This window comes from Elephantulus edwardii, unplaced genomic scaffold (assembly GCF_000299155.1).
Source record: "Elephantulus edwardii isolate Elephantulus edwardi_28Jun2011 unplaced genomic scaffold, EleEdw1.0 scaffold00059, whole genome shotgun sequence".
Taxonomy (NCBI): Eukaryota; Metazoa; Chordata; class Mammalia; order Macroscelidea; family Macroscelididae; genus Elephantulus; species Elephantulus edwardii.
Window position 1 is genome coordinate 4,207,851 of NW_006399809.1, and position 26,155 is coordinate 4,234,005.

At 35.7% G+C, this 26,155-nt stretch overlaps 1 protein-coding gene across 1 annotated transcript in view; it reads right to left on the reverse strand.

Moving 5' to 3' along the window:
- Nucleotides 1-2,813: 2,813 nt before the first annotated feature.
- Nucleotides 2,814-26,155, reverse strand: part of CDK13 (cyclin-dependent kinase 13) — a 166,060-nt gene continuing 142,718 nt past the window's right edge. Inside the window, exons 11-15 of the mRNA XM_006887619.1 lie at nucleotides 20,232-20,348; nucleotides 19,547-19,678; nucleotides 11,258-11,463; nucleotides 4,205-4,657; nucleotides 2,814-3,664 (exon numbers count right to left, since the gene is read on the reverse strand). Of these exons, the coding sequence (XP_006887681.1) occupies nucleotides 2,814-3,664; nucleotides 4,205-4,657; nucleotides 11,258-11,463; nucleotides 19,547-19,678; nucleotides 20,232-20,348 (1,759 nt within the window). The remainder of the gene's footprint in view (nucleotides 3,665-4,204; nucleotides 4,658-11,257; nucleotides 11,464-19,546; nucleotides 19,679-20,231; nucleotides 20,349-26,155) is intronic.

Consider the following 26,155-nt stretch of genomic DNA (forward strand, 5'->3'; position numbering starts at 1 on the left):
CTTATCAATGCAATCTTAATCAATCATTGTCAATTTCCCAACAATTTATCAAAGACTTGGAAAAACAGAATTGTGTGGAGACAAATCTGCTATCTGGTTTCTTCAAAATGAAATTTGATATATATACATGGGAGAAGTATTTTCTTTTCTTGGTAAGTCAAATCTTATTTTATTTTCAACCTGATTTATTGGTTCCTTTTCCCAAAACTGAACATTACTCTATGTTCCTTACATTTTACTAAAGAATACTCAGTAATTTTTACAGCTGTTCTATAACCTAAAGAAGTAATGAATTCTGACCCTGCTTCTTTTTCAAATATAAATTCAAAGAACTATAATTTTAAGAAGTCACAGAAGGATAAAATGAGATGTTCTACAGTATTTCATCCAATTATATTCTTTCATATAATTCTGTCTCTGAAATTAAGATATATTGTCTGGTTGATGGCATCTCAGTATTGTGTGATAACTGACACCATTTTTGTCGCCCATTTTCAAGTTGTATATAAAATACTGGCTGTCTCACAATTAGTGCTGTCTAAAGATATTAAGAAACTATAGTTAAAACTTCAGTTTCAAGCAACAATTTCCCTGTCCTCCCAGCCATTCTCCCACCAGAAATATATAACTGAAATGATTAGAATAACTATCCAAACACAGTTCAATTTCATACAAAATATTTAATATTTTAAAACACAGGCTATTCATGTCACATAAATATCTTCATTTTTAGGTCAGCTGCTTATAGTCAGCAAATTAGCCAGTATGACTATTAAGAATAACTTAGATACTATCACTTATTGAAAAGTCTAAAGCTCTAACACTCACCATATAAAATTTCAGATACTTGAATACTGTAGCTATTTTTGCTAAATTTAAAAATATTTTTCTTTGCTTCCTGCAATGTGGTAATAATGATAAGCTGTTAGTACTAAATATTCAAACAAAAAAAAATATTTTGTCTTCCATTAATTTCTTTCTCCCAACAAAAAATTTTATCAAAAAATAAAATGGTCAACTATCAACTCATTTCATGGTAGTAAGTGGTAAATTATTCAGTTTAAAATATTCTTACTATCCCCAGACTGATGCTTTCCACAGACTTGTCTGATCTGAAGGTTCACAAGCCAGGCAGGCAACACAGGGTTAAAAGACTGATTCCAGAACTGAAGCAATTCCATTTTATAATAGCTGTTTCAAGCTAAGGGTCCAATAAAAAATGATGTTACCAAAATAAGAGTTGCTTAACTGGCACAAATCGAATTTCCAGAGCCTATTTTCTTACTGAGTGCTAATGGAAAGACTGGTCATTTACCTTTGGTTCCTTTCTGTAGTTATTCCAATTTTGTGTGTATGAATGTGCATGTAAGGACAGACATAACACGACTACAGTTTAAATATAGGTGAATTCATCATTCTTTGCTGTGTGCAATAAAACAAAACATTTCAAATGAACAAACTTCTCTGAAAGTGTGGTATAAATCATAATTTCACAGATGGTGAGCGGGAGCGAGGCAACAGGTTCTCTCACTACATTTTCTTTTTCCTCAGTAAATTAAATCTAGGCAATGTTTCTAGTTAACAAGTAGAACTGACTTTTCCTTAACATGGCAATTATATAACTTAAAACATGGTGTTTGCTCCCGTATTCCTATGAACTTTAGTAAAATTATGCCAATTATTTTATTAGCCTTTCCAATTATTCATGGTAAATTCAATCAGAAGCAATATGGCAGCCTGAATGAAAATGGTACTCTATAACATTCTCCTTTAGCTTACTTTCAACAATTTAAATGACAAGACTTTTCAGAGGTAACAAAAGATACAGCTGGCATTTTATTCCCTTTCTTTGCTTTCACTCCTCTATCTAGAGATGGTGGTAGTGAAAGGTAGCATAGCCCAAAGACAAGAAGAAAAGAAGATATGACAGACAGAGAACAGACAGAGGGAATGAACCTACAAGGAACTGAACAAATAGCCCTAAAAAGTAAGGGCATCCTGCCTCTTCAATACAATGCAATGATTCCCTTTAAAAGACAAACGGATTTAAAGGTAAAGTACTTTTTCGGACCTTAAGTTTACCTGTTAAGGCACTTACTTACCCTCCCCGTCCCACCCATGTTTTCAATATAAAACCTACTATTATATTTGAATGTATTTGGTAGGCTATGATAATCTGCAAAGCGAAACAAAAATAAGATTGACCATTTTTCTTATAAAATTGTTGCATCAAGAGAAAGGTTGTGTTTTATTTTCTGAAATGAGCACAAAGTACACCTTTCACAATAACACTGAAAGCAGGTGCAAAGACTGACAGTGACCTTTGACTAAAGGTAGTTTTGTAAAAAGAAAAATACCAAATAAATCAGTGCTCTTTCTGATTGTTGTAAAACCAAAGGGAGGGGTTTATGTGTTTGTTTTTTACATAAAAGTTGGTCCAAACTTACAAAAAAAGCACAAATGTGCATAGTTCAGGATATCTTTAAGAGGATCATAGGAAGCTTATGTCCCTAAGATTAGCATCCACTTAAAACTGCGAGAATACAAAATAAAACTGTTAACTAGAATTTTGTGAAGATGTACAATCAATAGATCTAGTTTGTAGAACAGCATGAATTTAAGCAAAGGGTGGGGGGTTTTCCATGTTTTTCTTCCTTTCTTTTTTTTTTTAACTACTGTATGCAAGACCCTTTACACATAAAAATAAAGCTGCTGCTGAATTAATATTATTCAAGTCTCTTGGATTGCTGCCTTCAACTGCAGCTAGAAAAGTCTTTCCAGATAAAAATGATGTGCCTGAGGAAAACTGATACTCAGTAGGGTAACCCTCTGCCTCGACCTCTGCCAGCTGATGTGCTGATGTGTCCCCTGTATCCTTGCGAATATCCAGGTCCTTGGGCAGGAGAAGTCCAATTCTGTCCATGCATGAGGCCAGAGGCGCCTGGGTTTTCTTGTAAGGTACCACCATAGTTATAGTTATGCATCTTTGCTGGCAAAGGATGAGTACTCTCTGGCCCTGTGGAAGGGTCATTGCTGTTTGCCAGAACTGCAATAGGACCATGGCTGTATTCAAATCTATGGTCCTTATCTCCACTAAACAACATGGGGCCAGTATTGAGGTAAATATCCCCATAGCCAGGTACTGTGCTGGGAAATGACTCTGAAAAGGCAGAAGGTTGAGGCGGACCAGCAGAACGAGATGAAGCAGTACTGTAGTTATCCAGAGATTGAATATCTGAGTTTCCAATGAAGCTACGTCGTTCCAATGATGGAGCAGAAGTACCTCCTAGGCCATCATTACTAACATAAGGAGTAGAAGAGAAAGAATTAGATCCAAAATTGTCTTTGTAATCTGCAGAAGGTACATAAGTGTCTCCTGGTTGATAATCAATACCACCTTCTCTCTTGGGCTCATCCTGGGGATGATGCTGAGCAAGGAGCTGTAACAGGGCTGCTTTCACTCCAGCATGAGGATCAGTTAAGGAAGAACTAGTGGTGGGTACATGCTGGTTCTCTGTCCGATAATCCAGGTCTTCATCAGTGACTGGAGGTGGTTCAGGGGGTTCAGGAGGTCGCTGATCAGGAGGCAGAATCCGAGGCCGCTCTGGCTCCGGTGTTAGTTCCAATATCCTCACATCTTGGTGCTGGATGAGATCATCTTGCCCTAAGTCAAATAAAGCAAAAAAACAAGCAGGCAAAAAGGGTAAAAATTTAGGAAAATCACATGTTTAAAATGAGATGTTTTCTACAGATTGTCTTGAAGATTACCTATCTGGAATTATATTAAATGAAAAGGAAAAATTTACAAGTATGGACATAAATCTGTGATCATTTAAGTCTATGGTGACTAGCATATTTTCATTGGATTTAGTTTATACAGTTATCTCACATGTATCTAATTGTTTATTGTTCAAGAAACAAAAAGTACTCTAAACATTAAGTTTTTGCTGTGGTCATTTCTTAACCAAAGGCATTCCCAAGAAAAATTCTAACATATTTATAATGAGTTACCACATATGGATAACTTCCTCAAAAACCAATTCCTTTAGAGTAAACAGACTAATAAACCAACTTCGATCAGTGACTTGACAATTTTCAGGACATCTCCTCATACTGCCAATGACCAGTCGGTGTCACAGATAATCAGTAGCAAGAAAGCAGTGTAAAAACATCTGTGTTACTGACATGCTATCTGCACACTCACCTGATACTGGAGTGCTGGGCTCTGGAGGAGGTCTGAGTTGTAATGTTGTGTCATGTCCTGATCCATTTTCCCGTTCTTCCAGTAGCATGTCTTTCTGCTTTGACTGCTGAGCCTTTATTAACTGAGTCAACAAAACTGCAAATGCACTCTGCACAGCTGCCTGGGCAGCATCAGTCTCCACTTTAGGCTGGACAGTCTGAGAAGGCTGTGGAATTCCTCCCAGAGGTTTCATAGATTCCTGCTGTGGTGTTGATGGATCTGTCTGTTTTTCACCTGTTGCCAAAATTCCAGCAGGAAGGTTTATTTTATTTAGTTGCTGTTGAGTCTCAGAGTTTACCTTACTTTTCAATACTTGGACAGAATCAGCCACATTATCACTTGTATTAGACTGTAGCAGGTTTAGTAGAATTGCCAATTCATTGTGGTTTAACTGCTGTCCAGGGCCTGTTTTTACTAAAGACAAAATCTGTATTAATAAAAATTGCCATACATTACAGTCATCCCCTAAGTTCCCAAAGGCCCTGCATATTCAATGTACATCTTAGGTAGAGTATTTCTGAAATAACATAAAAAGAAACTTAGATCTAGTTCCTGTCCATGTACACATTAAAACAAAAATGACCAAAGTCAACTTTAAATGTTATCTTTGCTATTGTTAGGTGCCATCAAGTACACTCATAGCAACCCTATGAACAACAAATCTGAATCTTGTCCTATCCAGTGCCATCCTCATACTTCCTGACACACTAGAGGCCGCTGCAACAGTTACTCTGTCAATCTATCCAGCTGAGGGTCTTCTTTTGCTGACCCTCGCCCTTCCAAGCGTCATGTCCCTCTCCAAGGAATGGCCTCTCCTAGCAATATGTCTGAAGTATGTGAGAAAAGCTTTATCAACCTTGCCTCCAAGGAGCACTCTGGAGTCACTTTCTCCAAGACATATTCTTTTGGAAATCCATGGGATATTCAGAACTCTTGTCCAACCAACATTACAGCTCAAAGTCATCAACTCTTATGTCATTCTGACATAAGAATGGTAAATCCTTAGTTCAATACACACATCCCCTTATTTCCTGATTGCTGGTACCAAGGGTGTTGACGGTAGATCCAAGTAAGATGAAACTGTTGACAACTTCAACATATTCTCCATTTCTCATCATGTTGCCTATTGATTGGTCCAATGGTAAGAATTTTTGTTTTCTTGACACTGAGATGTAATCTATATTGAAGGCTATATTCTTTGATTTTCTGTAGCAAGTACTTCAAGTCCTCCTCATTTTCAGCAGAAAAGGTTGTACTATCTGCTAACACAGGATACAGATGAATGTTCCTCAATTTCGATGACCACATTCTTAACAGAGTCCAGGTTCTTGAGTATCTTGATCCACATACAGATCAAATAAATATGGAGAGAAGATACAACATTGATGTACTTCTTAATTTTAAACCATGTAATGTTCCCTTGCTTTGTTCACATAACAGCCACTTGCTCTAGGTATAGGCTTCGCTTGAAATGTTTTAGGTTTCCAATTCTTCTCAAATGTTAGCCATAATGTAGGATCCATATATCATAAATAAACATTCTTCTGGGACTTTTTTCTTTTACTTTCAGCCAAGGATCTATCTGACAGCAGTAATGACATCCCTGATGCCATGGCCACTTCTATATTCTGTCTGAACTTCTGGCAGTTCTAGTCATTTTTTAATGATCTTCAGCACTGTTTTGCTTGCATGTGATATTAATGATATTGTCTGGTAGTTTCCATATTCTCTTGGATTGCCTTTCTCAGGAATGAGAACAAATATGGATCTCTTCCAGTTAGTCATCTAGATAGTTGTCTTCCAAATGTCCTGGCATAGACTGGTGAGTTCATCCAGAGCTACATCTCTTAGTTGAAACATTTCAATATCCTATCAATTCCTAGGGCTTTATTTTTTGCCAATGCCTTCAATGCAACTTCAACTTCCTCCTTTGTTACCACCAGCTCTTGTCATATGGTATTTCCTGAAACTTTTCAGTATTAGTCAATTCTTTTTGGTACAGTGACTTTGTGTATTCCACCCATCTTCTTTTGATGCTTCCTAGATTATTCAATATATTGCCAGGTTGTTGTTAAATGCCACTGAGTCCACTCCAACTCATAGCGACTTATGTACACCAGCTACAAATCCTGCTATATCCTAAGCCAATTTTATCATCTCTGACACACCTGTCTCCATATTACCGCAGTCACTGAGTCAATCCATCTCATTCAGAGTTCTTTCTCTCTTGTGTTGTCTTTCCACTCTTCCATGCATGAAGTCCCTCTCCAAGGACTGGTAACATGCCCAAAGTTATATCAGTTGGAGCTTCAAAATCATTGCTTCCAACAAACAGCCTGGTTTCACCCTCTCCAGGACAGACCTGTTTGTTCTTTTAGCAGTCGATGGTATATTCAATAATCTTCTTAGCACCACAAATCAAAGTCATTAGTTTCTCTATAATCCTTAGTCATTGACCAGATCTCTGATGCATAGGAAGTAACTGCAAAGACTATGGCCTGGATCAGGTACAACAGTCTCCAGAATGTTATCACTGCTCTTTAGTGCTCTGGAGAGGTCCCCGACAACAGATTTTTCCAATGCAATTTGTCTTGATTTTCTGATACTGGTACCAAGAATGTTGGTTAAATTTATTTTTCAGTTCTCACAGTTTGAGTAATGCAATTGAGTTCTTCCCTTTTTATTCTCCAATTCCAGCTCTATGCACATTCTATTATATTTTGCTTTGTTTTCTCAAGCTGCCCTTTGACATCTCCTTATCAACTCTTTTACTTCAGCATCTTTTCTCATTGAGCTTGACTCTCTAGGGCAATTTTCAGATTTTCTTCTAACATCCACTTCAGTCTTTTCTTTCTCTTCTATCTTTGTAATGATCTTTTGCTCTCTTCATGGACGGTATCTTTGATATCATCCCACAACTCATCTAATTTTTGATCACTAGTGTTCAATGATTCAAATGTATTCTTAAGATGATTTTAAAATTCAGGTGGAATAAACTTAAGGTCTTATTTTGGTTCGTGAGGACTTGTTTTCATTTTCTTTGGCCTCTATTTGAACTTGCACAAGAGTAACTGATAGTCTGTTCTACAGTCTGCTCCTGATCTAGTTTTGACTGCTATAAATTAAGCTTTTCCAATTCCTTCCACAGACATAGTCAATCTAATTCCTATGCAGTCTATCAGGTGAGGTCCACATGTAAAGTCAGCATTTGTGTTTCTTAAAAAAGGTATTTTCAATGAATAAATCATTGAATATATGAAGTTTGATCATTCTATTTCCAGCCTCATTTCTGTCACAAGTCTGTAATTTCCAACTACCATTCCTTCTTCATTGCTTCCAACTTTTATATTCCAGTCACCACTTGTCATTAACGCAACTTAATTGCACGTTTGGTAAACTTTGGACTACAAGATTTGGTAAAAATTATCAATTTACTTCTCTTTGGCTTCAGCTGTAGGAATGTGTATTTGAATAATAGTCATATTAACAGGTCTTCTTATATGTGTATGATATACTATTCTATTACTCACACCCTTATACTTCAGCATAGAAATTGACATTGTCTTTATTAATTATGAATGCACATAACTATTCTTCTGTTTTTCATTCTTGGCATAGTATACCATACGGTTGTCTGTTATCTTTAGGGTCAAATATTTCAAAAGGGAAAACATGACTCCTACTAGAATTCTATACTAGATTTCTTCTGTGGATGTGAATAATGGTGGTAATATTTACATAGAAATTATAAAAACAAAAAACAAAAAATTACCTAAGTACTATGTCTCACAGAAACACTCTTCAGGCTCCATGGCTATAATTCTTTAAGCAAGAAAACTGTCACCTTTCTCTTTTGGAGTTTCTTGTACATTCAAACTGCCAAGTATTTTGGCTAGCAGTTTGATATATATCCTTACAACCTAATAAGTCAGATTCTGCTTCTAAGTTCAAGGAGCCCTAATGGTACAGTGGGTAAAGAACAAGAGTGCTAACTGAAAGAACAGCAGTTCAAACTCAACAATCACTACACAGGAGAAATATGTGGTGGTATCCTTCTATAAAGATTTACAATCATGGAAATCCTGGCATTCGACTCAGTCCTAAAAAGTTGATATGAGAAAGAATTGACAACAGTGATTCTGAGTTTGGGTAAATGTCACCTTACTGGGAAAGAACCCAACACTCAGAAAGACTAAATACCTTGCCACTCTCACAGACTCTTGTCAGTGACAGCAGGTGAGATTTAAACCCAGATATTCAGCTTCTAGAGTGTGGGCTTCAACTGTTATGCTGTACTGCTTTTGCGAAATAAAGCATATTATCTAAAAAGCTAAACTTGCAGTTAACTCAAGTTCTAATATATCAGGCTTTTTGACAAAATATCTTCTCTTTAAAATAAATCATACATTATTTTAAGTCAAGTAGAACTCCTAAATGAGAACAGTGATTTGCATATATTATATCTATGCAGGTACTAATTCACCACCAATAGAAACAAGTTGGTTTTCTTTTTCTAACCTTCAATTCAGATTGGTTATCATTTAAATAGATGTCTGTGCAAAATTACCAAAATCATATACGAAACCAAAACATGAACATAAACAATACTATATTTTAAGTAAGTAAACAAACACACCTACTGAAATGCCATTCTTACAGCCACAGATGACTAAGGAACAGAAGGAAAAACTCCAAAGAGATAAAACTGCTATATTCTTACATTTTCATGTAATTAGGAGCTACATCGTTAATCCTGCTTTTAGATTAATTCAAAACAAAGTTTTGTGGTGTTCTTATGACCTATAGATATTAATTAGTAACCATACTAGGTTGCTATACTCCATCAGTCATTTTCCTCTCACTTCTCTCTTAGCAGACCTCTGTGTGAGCACTGGAAAAAAAAAATCTCTGTAATTAAGTGGTCTCTTCTATAGGACGAACTTTTAAAAAATCTCAATAAATTCACAGGTGAAGGAGAAGAAAACAAAGCAAACATTCACCTTATTCTAAATAAACCCTACATTCTCAGTTCTTAATAGTGATAGTTGTTTTTTTTTTAAAAAAAAAGATAAAAAGCAAAATAAAAACTTCCTACCATTAATATTCTGTGAAACAAGTTAGAGCTCACTAAAAACAATGGAACCCAGAGAGTAATTTAATCAGTGAAACAGCTTACCCATTAGGTTTGCTAATAAAATAAGGGTACTGGTTCCATTAGTTCCAGAAATAAAGACCTGCTGGCTTCAAATACAGGAAGCTCTGGTGGCTTAGTGGAAAGGAGCTGTGCTGTCAACAAAAAGGCATGTGGTTTGAATCTACTTCGTGCTCCACAGGAGTAAGATGAGTCATCTCCTCCTGTATGATTTACAGCCTGTGAAAACTCACTGGAGGGTCAGTTGTGAGTCAGTTCTGACCTGAGAGTTTATTAACAACAACAACAACTTGAAGTGCAATCAGGGTGTTCCTTAGAGTCAAGAATGGTGAACTTTTGTCTTACATACATTGGGCATGTTTTCAGAAGGGACCATTCTTTAGAAAAAGATATCATGTGAAGGGTAAGAGAAAGACCTTCTCTAGGAAGATCTCAACAAGAGGGATGGACCCAGTGACTGTACTAAAAGGGCTCGAGAATATCAGATATTATGAGGATGGTGCAGGACAGGGCAAAGTTCAGATCTGTTATCCATTGCATCCTTCAGAGTCGTAGCCGACTTGATGGTCTCTAACAACAAAAGCAAGCTTTGAAGGCACAGTATGTGCTACAAAGTTCAAATCCACTAAATTCTTGGAGCGACAAAGATTATTTACAGCCTCAGACATAGAACATAATGGTTGCTGTGAGTAGAAATCAAGTTGACAGTAGGTTTAGTCATCAAGGAAACTGACAGCTGTCCTCTGAGACAACTGATCAGAATCCAAACTTATTGTTGCTCTCTTCCTCAGTCTTTTTCAGCAGCTGGTGTGTGTCAATGAATGAATACTGATGCACACAGACCCCGTATGAGAAAGCAAAACTGGCCTATCAGGGGTTACATATAAAGCGTACATAAATGAAGAAAACTGGCAGTTGCTACTCTTCTTACCTTTTCCAAGTATCACATATTTCTTAAATGCAATAAAACCCCCATTCACTTGATATAGATAGCCCTAATTTTTTACAACAGATCTGTTTTCAAAAGCTAATGTGTATGTAAAATATCTTAAATTTTAAGAACATTCACTATTTCAAGAAACTGAAGAAGTAACAACTGCTTTGTTTTTCAAGTGAAATGTAAGATCAAATGTAAACCTGCAGATAATGGGATTTTTCTCAAGTTTTTTTCTCAGCTGATCTAGTCTATCATCCACCAAAAGTTTGATATGAACTACATATATCGTTTAATCACCCAATCAATCAACATTTATTTCTTAATAAAGCTAGGCTACTTTTTCAGTGTTTAGTTAACCAATCAACACATATACACCCACACCCCACCTCCTCATTTAATAACAAAAAAACAAAAACCACCCTACAACTAAATATACTGAATGCTTTCTGGATTCTTTAAGTAAATTGAGAGAACGAAGTCTTTAAAAAAAGTTTACCATTTCATTTAGTAAATACCAATTTTAACATTTGGAATGTTAGAAGTTATAACAGAATTATAGGAAAGTTTTCAATAAATAATGAGGCATTATAAATGCCTCACCAAGAGACACTAATGCTGAGCCTCACTGAGAAGTGTAGTAGTAAACAGCCCTACTGACTCCTGAACTGGAAAGTATAAGGAGGTAATTGAGAAAAAGTCTGGTTAATCAGTCAGAGAATGTTATGTCTTCTTTCCAACTGCTTAAAATTGTGATGTCAGTAGCAATGAAAAACCTATTTTGGCACACATAACAAGAAACTATAAGCTTGAGTGAACACAACTCAATTTTCTTCACTGAGTACAACATGCTCTTAGAACAGAACAATATAATCAACATCAATAAAAGAAAAACATGAAAGAAACAAATAAAAAAATTATTACTAACCAGGTGCTAAACTTGAGTTGCCCTGAGATTTCAGCTGTGAAGATGATGGCACACCTTGTGGTGTGCTGGCTCTACTGTCATCCAGCCCCAGAGATAAGTCCTTTCTGGGAGCTTTAATTGTGGATACATCATCAGTCATGCCCATCTGCTTCTGTCTTCTTCGCTTCTTACTCCATAATTCATGGCAATCTTGCCATAAAGGAAGACTGGAAAAAAATAAAAGTGTTAGCTTATTGGTGCCATTTCATGATGACGACAACAACAACAATCTGCTAATATTTATTAAATAAAGCCACGGGCAAAAGAAAAAAATTTTGTCATGATGATTTCATTCTTAGGCTTTGTAAAAACTCCAATAAAAATCATTCTTGATGCCCTGCCTTCTCTTTCCAGGGCTCACCTTTATCTATATAGCTACATATTTACATATCTCTGTATCTGTATCCCTCAATATAGATATATCTATATTGAGGGATACAGATATATGAAAAGAACAAAAGAGCAACACAAACCCTGCTTTTCCATTCTGAATAATCAATAAAGAATTACTTATTAAAATTTAGAATAAAGAACATAATATGCATAAAAGTAGGTTGCTAATAATCATGAAACCTTGTTAAAACTATTTTTATCACAGTACATCATACTTTGAATGGAAAAAAAAGGCCAAACAACATGCCATTTGCAGATGTTAAACACAGGATAAAAAGCAGTAAAAGCTGGAAGACAACATTTGTGAAGTTTTCTAGACAAAGCTCAGTTTTCAATGCCCTCTTACTTATTTCTGTAATTAAATGCTCTATGATTAAATTGATGTGACAGGAGTTTTTAAACAGATATTCAAGGCACAAACAGACTCACTGTCACACAGCGATAAATAATTCTGAATAACTAAAATGTATCAAATTGGCCACTACTGAAATAGTTTTTTAATTTCATAAAGCTAATAACATTGGAGAATATATTGGTTTATAAATGGTTCATCTTATGCTAATAAAAAAGTCAATGAAAATTACTGTTATATCTGTTTTAAAGGTGAAAACATCAAGGCTTGGAAAAGGTTAATAAACTTGCCCAGAATATCTACATAATATTCCCTTGAGCAGTAGCAACCTGCTAATATATATCTGAAGTCTTCAAACTATGATATATGTTTGTCTTTAGGTGTACATGAAGACTTTCCAAGGGGATACACCTGACAGGAATTGTTTTAAAGGAATGCATTTCAATATCCCTATGTCGTCTTTTTAAAAATTTATCTTTGAAAATAGCCTGAATGCTCAGGCAAGCTCTTAATTTTACACCTGCTCTTTCATAAGTACTCTTACTTGACAAAACAAAAGCATACGGTTGAATCTTAGCAATACAATATTAAGTAAAAAGGCAAGGCAATTCCCAAAAGATTACAAACAGCATGACACACTTTTAAATACTACTAAAATAAAAATGACTTCTTATGAGTACATATAGATGGCAACAAAAGTATATACAAAGAAAACAAGGTATGATGGTTACCTCAGGTAGAAGTGGGCAGATGGGTATGTTGGGAAAGGGGAGGGTAGGATATGATCCAAGTAGGTTATTTTCAAGGTTCTAGCTTTTGTTTGGGTATAGTGGGACCATGGCTGCTTACTGACATTACTAAAAAGAACTAATTAAGTAACTAAAATAAATAAAAGGGAGCCATGCATGGACCAATGATGAGTGAAACAAGGATGATTAAAACCAAGTCTATGCACCTGAGGTTCCAAAAAAAAAAAAAGAAAAAATAAAAGAAAACAAAAACAAAGGCATACCTCTCAGCCATCTTACTATGGTGCATTGCCTCAGCGTGTAAAAACCTCCTGGAGTAACAAACAAAGGGACAATTTGAAATATTGATATTGGGAAGCCTCCTTAAAGCATCATAAACCTGCCAAAGACTTTCCTTCCTGTGTTGTGTATGTTACATTATATAGCCCTACCCTCAACTGGGAAATTACAAGAATGTAAATATAATGCAGTACTGTGAAGTGGCATTACTGACTGATAAGGAATGCACTGCTCTTATGGAGAGGCCCATGAGAACAAAGAGATGTGGTAAAAGGACTTTTGTTCCCTTGTACAATTTAAAGGTATGAGATTCTTGGTGTTATGTCCTCAATACTCATCCCTAAGAAAAATAAACATTACTCTACATATAGCTAAAAACATAGAGGGTATTGATATTCTTTTAACATATTAATAATACTGACCCTTTTAAAGTACAAGTGGTCCCTGACTTTTAAGTGTTCCACTTTGAAACTGTCATTAAGTCGGTTCTGCTGTGAACGGATTTTTTTTTTTTTAAATTTCATTATAATTGTCTTGTATTACCAGTATCTTTACAAATTTGCTTTTTGATTTTGTGAGTTGGAAACATTATATATATATATATAAATTTATAGATACTTGCTGTGGCCACTGTATGTTTAAATAACAAAGAACACACGGTCACAGCATGGTTCACCATTATAATTTGTCCTAAGTCAGGGACTGCCAGTACTGGGAAATTTTTCCGGAAAACCAAACCTCTATGCACTTTTTCAAAGTTCAAATGCTGGCTCAGCACTTACTTTCTGTGTTGCATCAGGCATGTGACTTCTATTGGTCTCAGTTTTCTTATCTTTAAAAATAGGAATGACAGAGTATATACCTCACTGAGTAGAGGTTATATACATATTCAAAGTGCTGAGATGCTGCCTCTCATAGTAGGCATTCACATTTTACATTACATTACACACCATTCAATAAGGTTTAAAACTTTAAATCAAATCATATAATGAAATATCCATTCAAATTTAATTCATCTTATCATGGTCAACATACAGTTATTTCATCTTCTAAATTATTTAATATCCTGGTTACTAATAAAATATAAAAATCATAGGCTAGCTGCAGTCTAACTGAATTTATTTGTTCTTTAATATACATTTTTGAAAATTAAGTATGACAGGACATCTAATATAACGAATAGTATTTCTGACTATCCCATGCTCTCATTTGATTACTCTTAAAAGCAAATCATTAAAGTTTGGTATATACACATATTATCCAAAGAAACACCATGCACTTCTTCACAGTCCTTGCTTATTAAATAACTTTTAAAATGATGTTATATTGTTTATATAACTTTTTATTAAAAAGAGGTTGGAATGATGTCATTATATTCTTCGCCTGACAGCTTAAGTAAACATGCATTCCATAATTTGTTACTGTTTTATAGATGTTGAAAATGTGCAATAATACTTTTATCTTTGTGGGGAAATGTATAAAGGTGTTTTCTGCTATCTGTGATCTACTACACAATGAAGGAGCACAGGTGCATTCATTACATGTTGTACTCACTAAGCAGCTCAAATCCACCAGCTGCTCCATGGGAAAGATAAGCAATCTCCTCCTATAAAGATTTACAGCCTCAGAAACATGAAAGAGGTTCTAAGAATTAACTTGACCACAGTGGTTTAGGTTTCTGACAATGTGGACAGATTTTCTTATTAGGTGGTTGCTATATACCATTAAGCCATAACCAACACCTAGCTGGACAGTGGGTTTTCAGAAGCAGTTAAATCGAATGGGAGAAGAATGTCAATTTTTCTCCCTTGGAGCAATAAGTGGATTGGAACTGAGTGCCTTAGGGTTGGCAGCACAGCTCCACACCAAGCCACCAGAGAGCCTTATATAGCTCCTTATATTTTCCTTAAAATGAATGGAGTTTCAAGATATTTATAAAAGAAAAAAATTTAAAGTATCTAATAATTTATTTGAGAAGAATAATGTGGCATCAGGATCAGAAGAAGTCTTATCAACTACATGCATTATGAAAATGACATATTCTTGCTGACTAAAAGTAAAGAGGATCTGAAGTGCTTGCTGCAGAAAATCAAAGACTACAGCCTTCAAAAGGGATTACATCTCAACAGCAAGAAAACAAAAAATCCTTACAATCAGTCCAATAACCAACATCATGAAAGATGGAGAGAGGATTGAAGTTGTTAATGATTTAATCTTACTTGGATCCACAATCAACATACACTCTTGGCACTAGCAGTCAGGAAAGCAAAAGAGGAGTTACACATAGAAAACATGCTGTCAAGGACTTCTCTAGAATGCTAAAGAGCAATGATGTCAGTCTAAAAACTAACAGACTACATCTGATCCAAACCACGGTCTTCCCAATTGCTTGCTATGCATCTGAAAGCTAGATAATAACTAAGGATAACAGAAGAAGGTTTGATGTCTTTGAGCTGTGGTGATTAAAAAGAATATTGAAAATACTATGGCCTGCTATACAAATAAGTGTGTCATGGAGAAAGTGAAGCCAGAGTACTCCTTGGAGTCAAGAATGGTGAAACTACATCTCACATACTCTGGGCGGGAGGAGGACATCATAGCTGGAAAGGTAAAATAGTGTAAAAGTGTGAAATAGGAAGACACTTAATGAGATAACACAGTAATTGTAGCAATGGAGTCAGATGTACCAGAGATGGTGAGGTTGGCTCAAAACTTGGCAATGTACAAAGCCATTGTTCAAAGGATCACTACATGTTGTAGTGGCTTGATGGCACATAACAACAATAAAAAGCCTAAATTTTTAAAATGAATTGGCAAAGTAGCAATGAATGAAATGAATATGTTAACTTCCTAAAATCTTTTGAGTATAACAGCATGTGGTGGTGGTGGTGTTAAGTGCCGTCGAGTCACAGGCAACTCACAGCGATGCTATGAATGAAAGACCTGGACACTTGTTTAACTTTCATCCTTTCTGCAGGTTCATAGGGTTTCCAGAAGCAAGCTATTTCGGAAAGGGATGCCACTCCTGCTTCCTTCCAAGCTTGTTTTAATAGAGGAGCTCCATCAAATCCTGTTCACTATGGGTAACCATTATCGCTTTTGACAAATGAGTGTCACAGTATTCAGCTTCACAGCAACCACAAGTTACCGCCTAACAGCACAGACATGTAAAAATAAGATTTTAGTAAGTATTGGCAAAGCTTTCTTAGGTTCACTTTCACAACAGTTGAGAAAGTAAAAGACTAAAAGATGACTACAAAAGAAAGAATTTTTAAATTCATGTGCCTTCTAATACTCTATTGTTAAGAAATAGAATAATCTCCAGTTGATATATGAAAGGTCATTAAAATAATTTCTTATGTTAAATCAACTGTGATTTAGATAGCTACATAGTATCCAAAGACTCAATCATATAGCTATGATATAACTCCTAGTTTCAAATGAGGGAGCCTCTGGTGACATAGTCCACTGAGGTTGCTCTGCTAACCATAGTGCCTCTCTGGCAGTTTGGTATCCACCAGCCATTCTGAGGAAGAATAGACAAATCTCCTCCTATGTGATTTACAGTTTGCAAAAACTCACTGGAGGGTCTTTTATGCATCTTATTCCAACTCACTGACAATAAATTAGCTTAATGAGTTAAGTCTTAAGTAAGGGAGCTCTGGAGCTTAGTATATGTAGGGAATTGTTCTGCTAATTCAAAGAGTGTGCTTCTTTGTTAGTTTGAAGCTGCTTGGCAAGAGAAAGATAGGCAACCTCGTGCAATTTATAACCTTACAAACTCAGCAGAGGGTTTGGCTATGAGTTGGTGCCAACTCAATGGCAAGGAGAATGAAGTCTGGGGGAGTTTTGCTCAAGTACTTACAAGCATTCTTACAAATAAAGAATTATAATTGATGTGGAAGTATGCCTCATTTTAGACTAAGTAAATATGATAAACAGAGGCACAAAAGTTTAGGAGGGAAATATACCACACCTCCTATTCTGCTGCATTTCTAACAAAATTCTCTAATGTTTTTCTCTTTTTTAAATGAAATATATACAACTACTATTTAATCAAGAAGAAAAAGTTGTATGTATAGTAACAGAATTTTTCAAAAACTATATTCATCTCTCTATATAAATATATATATGTAATTTTATAATCCAATAGGAATATAAAGTAAAACACTCTTCAAGCATAAATATTGTTAACACCAAACTAAAAAAATCTAAATAAATATGATCAAGATGAAGACAAAATAACATCTGTTTGTCAAAGAAGAGTTCTTCAAGTATCTTTTAAATGAATGCCGGTAGATATCAAGTTGTGAATACGGTTAGATTACACAAAATGCAATTACAAGGATGCTTTAACTGCTTCACTTTAAAATGCCAACATTTACAATACACTGAAAATTAAACTTCTTACAACTACTTGTTGTTATATGCTGTTATTGAGTTGGAATCAACTCATAGCCTTCAATGTATTTATGTAGGGCCCATGTTAGCTATCTTGAAAACATTCTGTAATGTGGTGTTGTTTGCTGTCGGGTAAGACAAACCCACAACTCATGTTCCAGTGGGTTTTCTGAGGCAGTAAATCACACATGAGGGCACTGTCCATCCTCCGGCTGCTGGAGCAGACGGTAGATTCAAAATATACATCTTTGTGATTTAAGTGCAGTTCCTTACCAAAGCGCCCCTTTCCACAATCTACACGGGAGGGTTTTGCAACAACAAATTTATTAGCACTTTTTACAAGCATTGTACCAAAATGGTGATAAAGTACCTTGGTCGTATCACACCAAGAGGAAGGTAGTGTCAGTTTTCCCATTATTGATAAGGAGATTCACTTGGGGGGAGGGGTGTTGGTGAAACTAACTAGCACATTCCAGTTCACACCAAATCTTTTGCTTTCCAATCAAGCATCAATAGTTGCAAAGGAGTTCTGGAACCCTAGTGATAACAAGTTGTCCTACCAACACAAAGGCATGTGATTCTAACCCACCAGATGATCTGTGGCAGAAAGATGGGCAATCTTGTCCTCTGTGATTTACTGCCTCTGAAAACCACTGGAGGGATGGCTATGATTTCTTATATTTCCTATGACACTGAAGCTAAACTGGTTCTTAGAGAAATGTGATAAAATATGTAGGAATAAAGTGTACTTTTCATGCTTATTATTAAGATAATCCAGGAAAAAATAATGCTTATATGATATGATAAAGTATTTGTCCAAATAGTAGTAAAAAATAGAAGGGCATACAAAATAGAAAAAAATCATAGAAGAGCATACTAATTTTCATTGTACATCAAAATGAAACAATTTATATATTCTTTGATAAGATACTAGAATCAATGTTTTAAGACTACTGATACTTACTGACAGGCAAACTTCTTTTAAATTATTATTCAACAGTGAATGATTCCAGTTCCAAAATACATGAAACAGATTTTTCCTGTCTCACAAATTATCAAAGACCAATAAAAATCTGAGTATGACAGGCTCAGAGGAAACTAGTTAGTCAAATAGTAAGCAGAGAAGAGCCAGGATTTGAACGCCAAAGTCCATGTTTGTTCATTTCCTGGACATATATTTGATTACATCAAAATATTTTATTATTAATGATAAGCATGACCTCATGCTTATCATTTAAAAATGTTGTGGAAATAAATCACAAAAAGTTTCTCAACTGTTCCAAGAAAAATCAGATAAGACTACTGTCTCCTTCTCTCCTTGTTGTCAAACCAATCCTAGGAAACCACAAAAGCAGTAAGAGTTATGGTTCAAGAACCTACACATTCTGACTCCTGAACTCTATCCAAACAAAACATTTATCCATAAAGGCTCTGATACTCAGTATTTCATTTAATGATAAGTATTATTAATTGTGTGGTATGCAAAGGAACATTTCAGAATTTCCTTTCTTATTAAAATAGCTTGAAATTTAGAGCTAACTCCACTCTTCTAACTAGATTTGTATTCCTGGGCAAGTTTCTTAACATCTCTGAGCCTGCTCCCTCCTCTGTAAATCATGAGGATAAAGTAAATACCCACCTGATAGGATTAAGTAGGCTTATGTAATAGATGACAAATGTACTGAAAATTTCAGATATAGCCATTTTAGTAGTAGCATAAGCAGCAGTACTGGTAGGAGAAGAAATAATAGCAAAAGCATGCTATTTATCTAAGACATGTTTTCTTACAATTGCAGCAGTATATTATCTAAGATATATTTTCTTAGGACTAAAATATATTAATGAAAACTTGAGAACAGTTAACACTCAACCATAGGAAGGCTGCTTCTTTGCATTTAGTTAGTTGAATATTAAGAAAGCATTGACATTCTAGATGTGTAAATTATGTGCATTATATTTAACTTGTTCTATTTCATTTAACTGCCATAATACACCATCTGATCATTATATAAAGATGTTATTAAAACTGCCCAGACTCAAAATACATAGAATCTAATAAAACAGAAAACCACTTACTCTGGTGGGGGCATTTTGGAAGGTTCCACATCTCGCAGAAAATCACACTGAAGAGCTTGTTCAGCGGTGCATCGCTTACTAGGATCCAAGGCGAGCATGTAATCAAATAAATCTAGTGCAGCTGCAGGAATACTAGTGCAAGAGGATTACAAAAATCATGTTACGCTCTTTAATCACAAAATGTAAACTGTGTGGGGTTGTTTTATCTTATTTTAAATAGTAACATCTAATAATGTGTTTACAATATTTATTCAATTAATTAACATTTTCTTTTGAGTAACTAGCTCATTTATTTATACCATATTGTAGCAATTAATGAAAGTAATTTGAAATCTGGCCAAAAAATAGCATTTTCTATGGGCAACTGGCTTTTTAATGTAGTTTTCTAAAGCAAAATAAAAACCTGAGCTTATGGAACTTGAGAGCTATTTCACTACAGTTTAATGCAGCATCCTTAAAAGTTTTCATGTAAGAACCAATATGAAGAAAGATACTTTGTAAATTCTCAATGATGAGGATATGATAACTTGCATGGAGCAAAGAAATTAAAAATCAGACAAACTACAAGTTTTGTTGCAGACCTACTTTGGGTTAATAAACAGAGGAACATTTAGAATTCACATGAAATAATCTTTAAGTTAAGGACATTTAAGACAATATAGAAATGTAAGCATTCCCTTCTTACAAAACAAACTCTTCTCTTAACTTTCGACGATACTGTTTCTTTGGTTTCATGGTGTTGAAATATGGTAGTTTAATTACATCAGGCCACACTGCAGGACATGGACTCCCACAAATACGGCTAAAGAATACACAAAAAAGAAAAATATCACTATCAAATAAACTGAAGAACATAACATAAACACAAGGGCTATACAAAGTATAAACTCATCTTTTAATTTAAAAAAGAAATTGAAGCTCTGACATTATATAGGAGAAAGTCCATAGCATCCAAGCCTAACTATTTGTTTCACAAAATCATTGTCAATGGCCGCTTCTACTCTGGGCCTTCTAATTCCTAGAAAGAGGACTTTCGTACGCACAAAATGACATTTTTAAGTAAAACAGATGACACTTAAAACGTATTTTATGTCAAAGAATTTTCTGCCAATTAAGTTATGGAACTATATATCCGTATATATCATTAACCGGTTTTCTGTGAGTCTGTATAAACAAACATTTCCTACACTAACTCAGGAAAGGAACTATGAAACTGAAAATAAAAAAACACCAAAAAATCCACGGCAAACTCACTGCCATCAAGTCAGATCTTAATCACTGCGATTTTCCACAGGGTTCCAGAGGCTCCAGTCTACACTAGCAGAGTTCTGTATTGCACTGTGTTGTCAAATGGAGGACTCTACAAGAAACTTTTGAAACATGAAATTTCTACCATTTAAGTTGATGCCGACTCCATTCTGAATCACTGCAACCCTGAGTGAGCAGAGAATACTGTTGCTCCACAGCATGCAAGTACGGTATAGTTTAGAAGCACTTTCACAGGCCTGTTTTCCAAATTATATCTGGGCAAGTATGTGCTGACCATCTTTTGGCTAGTAGACAAAAGCTTAGTAACGGTGCCCTCCAGGGATAAATTTAAGTACAGTCACTAATATCCAAGTTTTTAGAAATTTTAATTGCCTTTTTCTTTGTTTATCTATACATGCAGTACCCAGGTTATAAATGAGACTCACTTTTAAGTATGACTTGGAAGTTGAATCTGTAAGTAAGAGCAAATTCATGCAGCTCTTAGTCTTACTTTAGTATAATAAAAGGTGGGAAGTCGTTTCAATGATTTAAAAGCTGCAGCAAATGAATGTTATTGAGATGGAAGACATTTTTGTGAGTAGGGATTGGCTCAATCATTTCTACGTAAGGAAAAATTCAGATGATTAAAGGGCAAGCTCAGGTTGCTCATCAATTCTTTGTAACTCAGGGACTTATTAGGCTGTTAACAGTAAATCTTTGAGTGGTAGTAGTTTGTAGAAGAAATGCTGTTAGCGAATAGGTAATGCCAGTCAATAAACACCTAAAAACTGTGACTGGGGAGTAGCCAAGTGAAAAATTAGGTAAATGTACTTCACTTCAGTAAAACAAATTACAAGAATGACTGTATAAAATAAGTAGCTGGTTCGGATAAGCAAAAAAAGAAAACTCTAATGCTGCTCTGATTATATATCTGATGGTCTAGAAGTAAGGAGTCGTACTACCAAGCGAAAGGCATTCAGTGTGAACCTACAAATGGCTTTACAGGAGTGAGATGTGCAATCTCCTCCTGAGCAATTTACTACCTCAGAAAAGCCACTGGGGGTCTAGATATGAATCAGTTACAACTCAATGGCACACGACAAAAAAAACAGCAACTCTATAGAACCAAAACCAATCATCATCAAATCAGTTTCCACTCCTGGAGACACTGTGTATTGCAAATTAGAACTGTACTACATGTGTTTTTCAGTGGTTATGAAGTTGGTGAAGTATACTAAATGGTTTGTCAAAAGAATGAATAAATCTGTCTTGGAACAAGTGCAGCCTCATCAGAGGCAAGGATGATGAGACTTCATCTTACAACCTTCAGACATGTTATCAAGGAAGATCAGTCCCTGAAGCAGGACATCATGCTTGGTAAAGTATAGGGTTAGCAAAAAAGGGAAGATGCTCAACAAGAAAGACTTACAATGAACACAGCAACAGTTCAAGCACAATGACTCTGAAGATGGTGCAGGACTGGGTAGCTGTTAAGTCTTTTGTACAGAGTCAGGGAGTTCAAACTGATTATCATCAAATCTTTTTCCCAAGACACGATGGGGTAGAATCAAACTACTAACTTTCCAGTTAGCAGCTGAAAACTTAATCATTTGTACTTGCTGTGAGCAGGGGTTGATGTAATCATTTCTAAATTAGGAAAAATTCACACAGGATTATAAGGCAAGTTCAGGTTGCTCATTAGGTGTAACTCAAGAACATACTATGTTTGTAACAGTAAATCTTTGAGATCATTTTTACTTGTGGCATGTGCACCAAACAATCATTTAAGAATCCCAAACATACACATAATTACATACATATGCATATAAAAATGCTGTCATTCTTTGGTTGAGCTTTAGTGCTACCTCAGAAACACATTTATATGAGATATAATGTTGTGAAGGTGTACAAACCAAGAAATGTTTTTCTGTTTTAAAATAGTTTAAGGTTTTTGCATATCCAAGTTCTTTAATAATGGTTTTTGTTGTTGTTGTTGTTGCTATGTGATGTCAAGTCAGTACCAACTCAGAGTTGACTCTTTCAGGAAACTGTCCATCTTTCTTCCAGCAGCTGGCAGATTTGAACAACTTGCCTTTGGGTAAGCAGTTCATCTCCTTTCTTACTAAACCACTAGAGTTCTCCTTCTTTAATAGGATTTTACTCTTTTTACACTCCCAGTCTCTTGCTCCTTAAACAAATTATTACAAGTCCCTTAAAAAATAGTAACTGTCTTTTGGGGATACAAGACCCAAAGTTCATAGCACAACTCTTTAAAGGTCAATATAATGACAGTTGGAAAAAAGATTGAAGTTGTCAAGGATTTCACTTTACGTGGGTACAAAATCAATAGTCACAGTACCATCAGTCAAGAAATTAAAAGATACATGGTACAGAGGAAAATCTGTCCAGAACCTCTTTAAAGTATGAGAGAAGAGATGTAAGTTTAAAAACTAAGGCATGTCTGATCCAAACTATAGTATTTTTTCAGTTGTTTTCCATGCATCTGCAAGTTGTAAAATTAATAATGCCCAAATAAAAATCAATATCCTAGAAATATGGTATTAGGGAAGAGTACTGAATAACATGGACAGCCAAAAAAAATAAACAAGTCTGTCCTTAAGGAAGAACAACAGGATGTTCATTTAAGGAAAGGGCAAAGAAATGCTATCTCACATAATCTGTGCATTTTGTCAAGAGGAGTCAATCTCTGGAAAAACACATCATACTGGGAAAGAATGAGTCAGCAAAAGAGAGAAAAACCTTCAATGATAGATTCACTGTGTCAATACTGTTTGGAATGAGATTATGTATCAGTCATCAATGACTCCCTTTGACACTTATTTAATCTCATCTTCCATTTTCCTTTTTTACATATCTGTTTCTGATGGTGTACTCTGTCACTCTAGTGGATAAGGAGCTGTGCTGTCAAGCCAAAAGTGGATGGTTCCAATCCAACAGCTGCTATAAGGGACAAGGATAGAAAATGTTCTCCAATGCAACTTGGTCTTTAAAAACTCACTGGAGTTTGGAACCAACCTGAGTTTGGTTCCAACTCAATAGCAATGAGTGAGTTTCTCTTACTACATGATGTGTGTCACATTTTTGTATACTTCCCTGTTGTTATGTGCCATCAAGTCGCCTGTGATCATTAGCAACCCTATGTAAAACAGCCCTTAACCCTGGTGTATCATGTGCCAATCTCATTGTCTCTGACACACCTATCCCTATTACCCCAGTCACTGAATCAATCCATCTCATCAAGGGTCTTTCTTTCCTGTGCTGTCCCTCCACCCTCCCAAGCATGACGTCCCTCTCCAAGGGGCCCTCCTTGCAACATGCACAGAGTATGTCAGACGAAGCTTCAGAATCCTTGCCTCCAAGGAGCAGCCTGGTGTAACGGTCTCCAGGATGAACCTGTTCGTTCTCTTAGCAGCTCACGGTATATTCAATATTCTTCTCCAACACCACAGCTAAAAGGCATCAATTCTCCCATCCTCCCTAGTCATTGTCTAGCTCTCTGATGCATAGAAAGTGAATACAAAGACCATGGCCTGTATCAGGCACACCTTAGTCTCCAGACTTACATCATTGCTCTTCAGTACTTTAGAGAGGTCTCTAAGCGCAGACTTTCTCATCACAATATATCTTTTAACTTCCTGGCTGCTGGTGCCAAGAGTGTTGACTGTGTAGCCAAGCAAATTAAAGCTGTGAATAATCTCAATCTCTTCACCATCCATCATGATGCTTCCCATCGGCCCAGTGGTGAAAAAAGATATACTTCCCTCAGTGACTCGATTTCAACTCACTGCTGTGAAGGTGATTCAGACTGACAGCAATCTTCCATATGGTTTCTGAGATTCCAAACTGACACAGGATACTGCTCAGGTTCCTCCCAAGGATCAGCTGATGATTCCACAGCTTTGTGGTTAGCAGTACAACACCCTATAGAATACAACCACCACTAAAGTCTCTCTCCTCCTCCTCCCTGTCCGGCGACTACATAATATTATTCATTCCAAGCAGGCTAGTTCTTACTATAACAGAAGTATAGAGTACACAGAAATAAAGAATATTTTAAACTATACAAAAAGAAAAACTTATCCCAGTCAAAAAGGGAATACAAAATTTTACCTACAACACCAAAGGTAAAGTAGTGAAGGAAATAGGGGGGAAAAAAATAACTGACAAAGAGAAGTTAAACAAAGCCATCTCCACTTATATAGACATCTTGGTGAAGACTAAGTAGCTCCCCAAAGATGGGAATAGGAAAGATTAAGAAGAAATAGAGATGGAAGAAACATGATATAATTTTGAGAGGCAGTGTGCTTAACTCTACTAAAGATAAGCTTTGTAAACAAATTTAGACCTGAAATCTGACACTGCTTAAGAGTATTTTCTTCTTTTGTAAAATGTAGATTGATTTTGCCTCAGAGGTGTGAAATTAAATTATTCAGTCCCATTATGAAATTTCAGTTAGTTATTAACATTCTTTGCTGTAGAAAGATACATGAGTAGTGAGGTCATTAATATTTTCTCGAAGAATGGAAAATAACCAAAAATTGTACTGGGAGATTGACTGATATTCAGCAAATGTAAACAACTGTACCACTGTAATCTGTTTTGAAGGCCACCCAGATATCTTGATACCATTTACCAAAGAAGTCTTCACATACATCATAGGCTAATGAATATTCTACCTTCTCAAATATGAAGGAAACTAGTCTAAAGTGCTATATGACAGGCTAACACTTTGGTGCTACTATCTTGTAACTTCTGTGTTTTTAAAACCTGAAAGAACAAATCTCTCTTCTCAACCTTCTGCCTTGTTCAATTGGTATTCTTAAAAATTTGTTAGAAATGTTCAATACTGTGAAATTCCAAAGAAGTTGTTAGAGATGTTCAATACTGTGAAATTCCAAGAAAATTCTGTGAGGATTGAATTTTAGCTCTGAATTAATACATTAATTCAGGAATGAACTCACATCTGTATGTTGTTGCCTATATTAAATGATAATCTATGAAAAGAAGATTGTTAACGGCTTTAGTTTGCTTGGTTCCACAGTGAACACTCTTGGCACCAGCAGCCAGGAAATTAAAAGATATATTGAGATAAGAAAGTCTGCACTTATAGACCTCTCTCAAGTACTGAAGAGCAACAATGTTAGTCTGGAGACTAATATGAGCCTGATACAGGCCATGGTCTTTGCAATCACTTGCTATGCATCACAGACCTGGACAATGACTAGAGACGATAGGAGAATTGATACCTTTGAGCTGTGGTGTTGGAGAAAAGTACTGAATATACCATGGACTGCTAAGAGAATGAATAGGTTCTTCCTCGAGAGGGTAAAACCGAGCTGC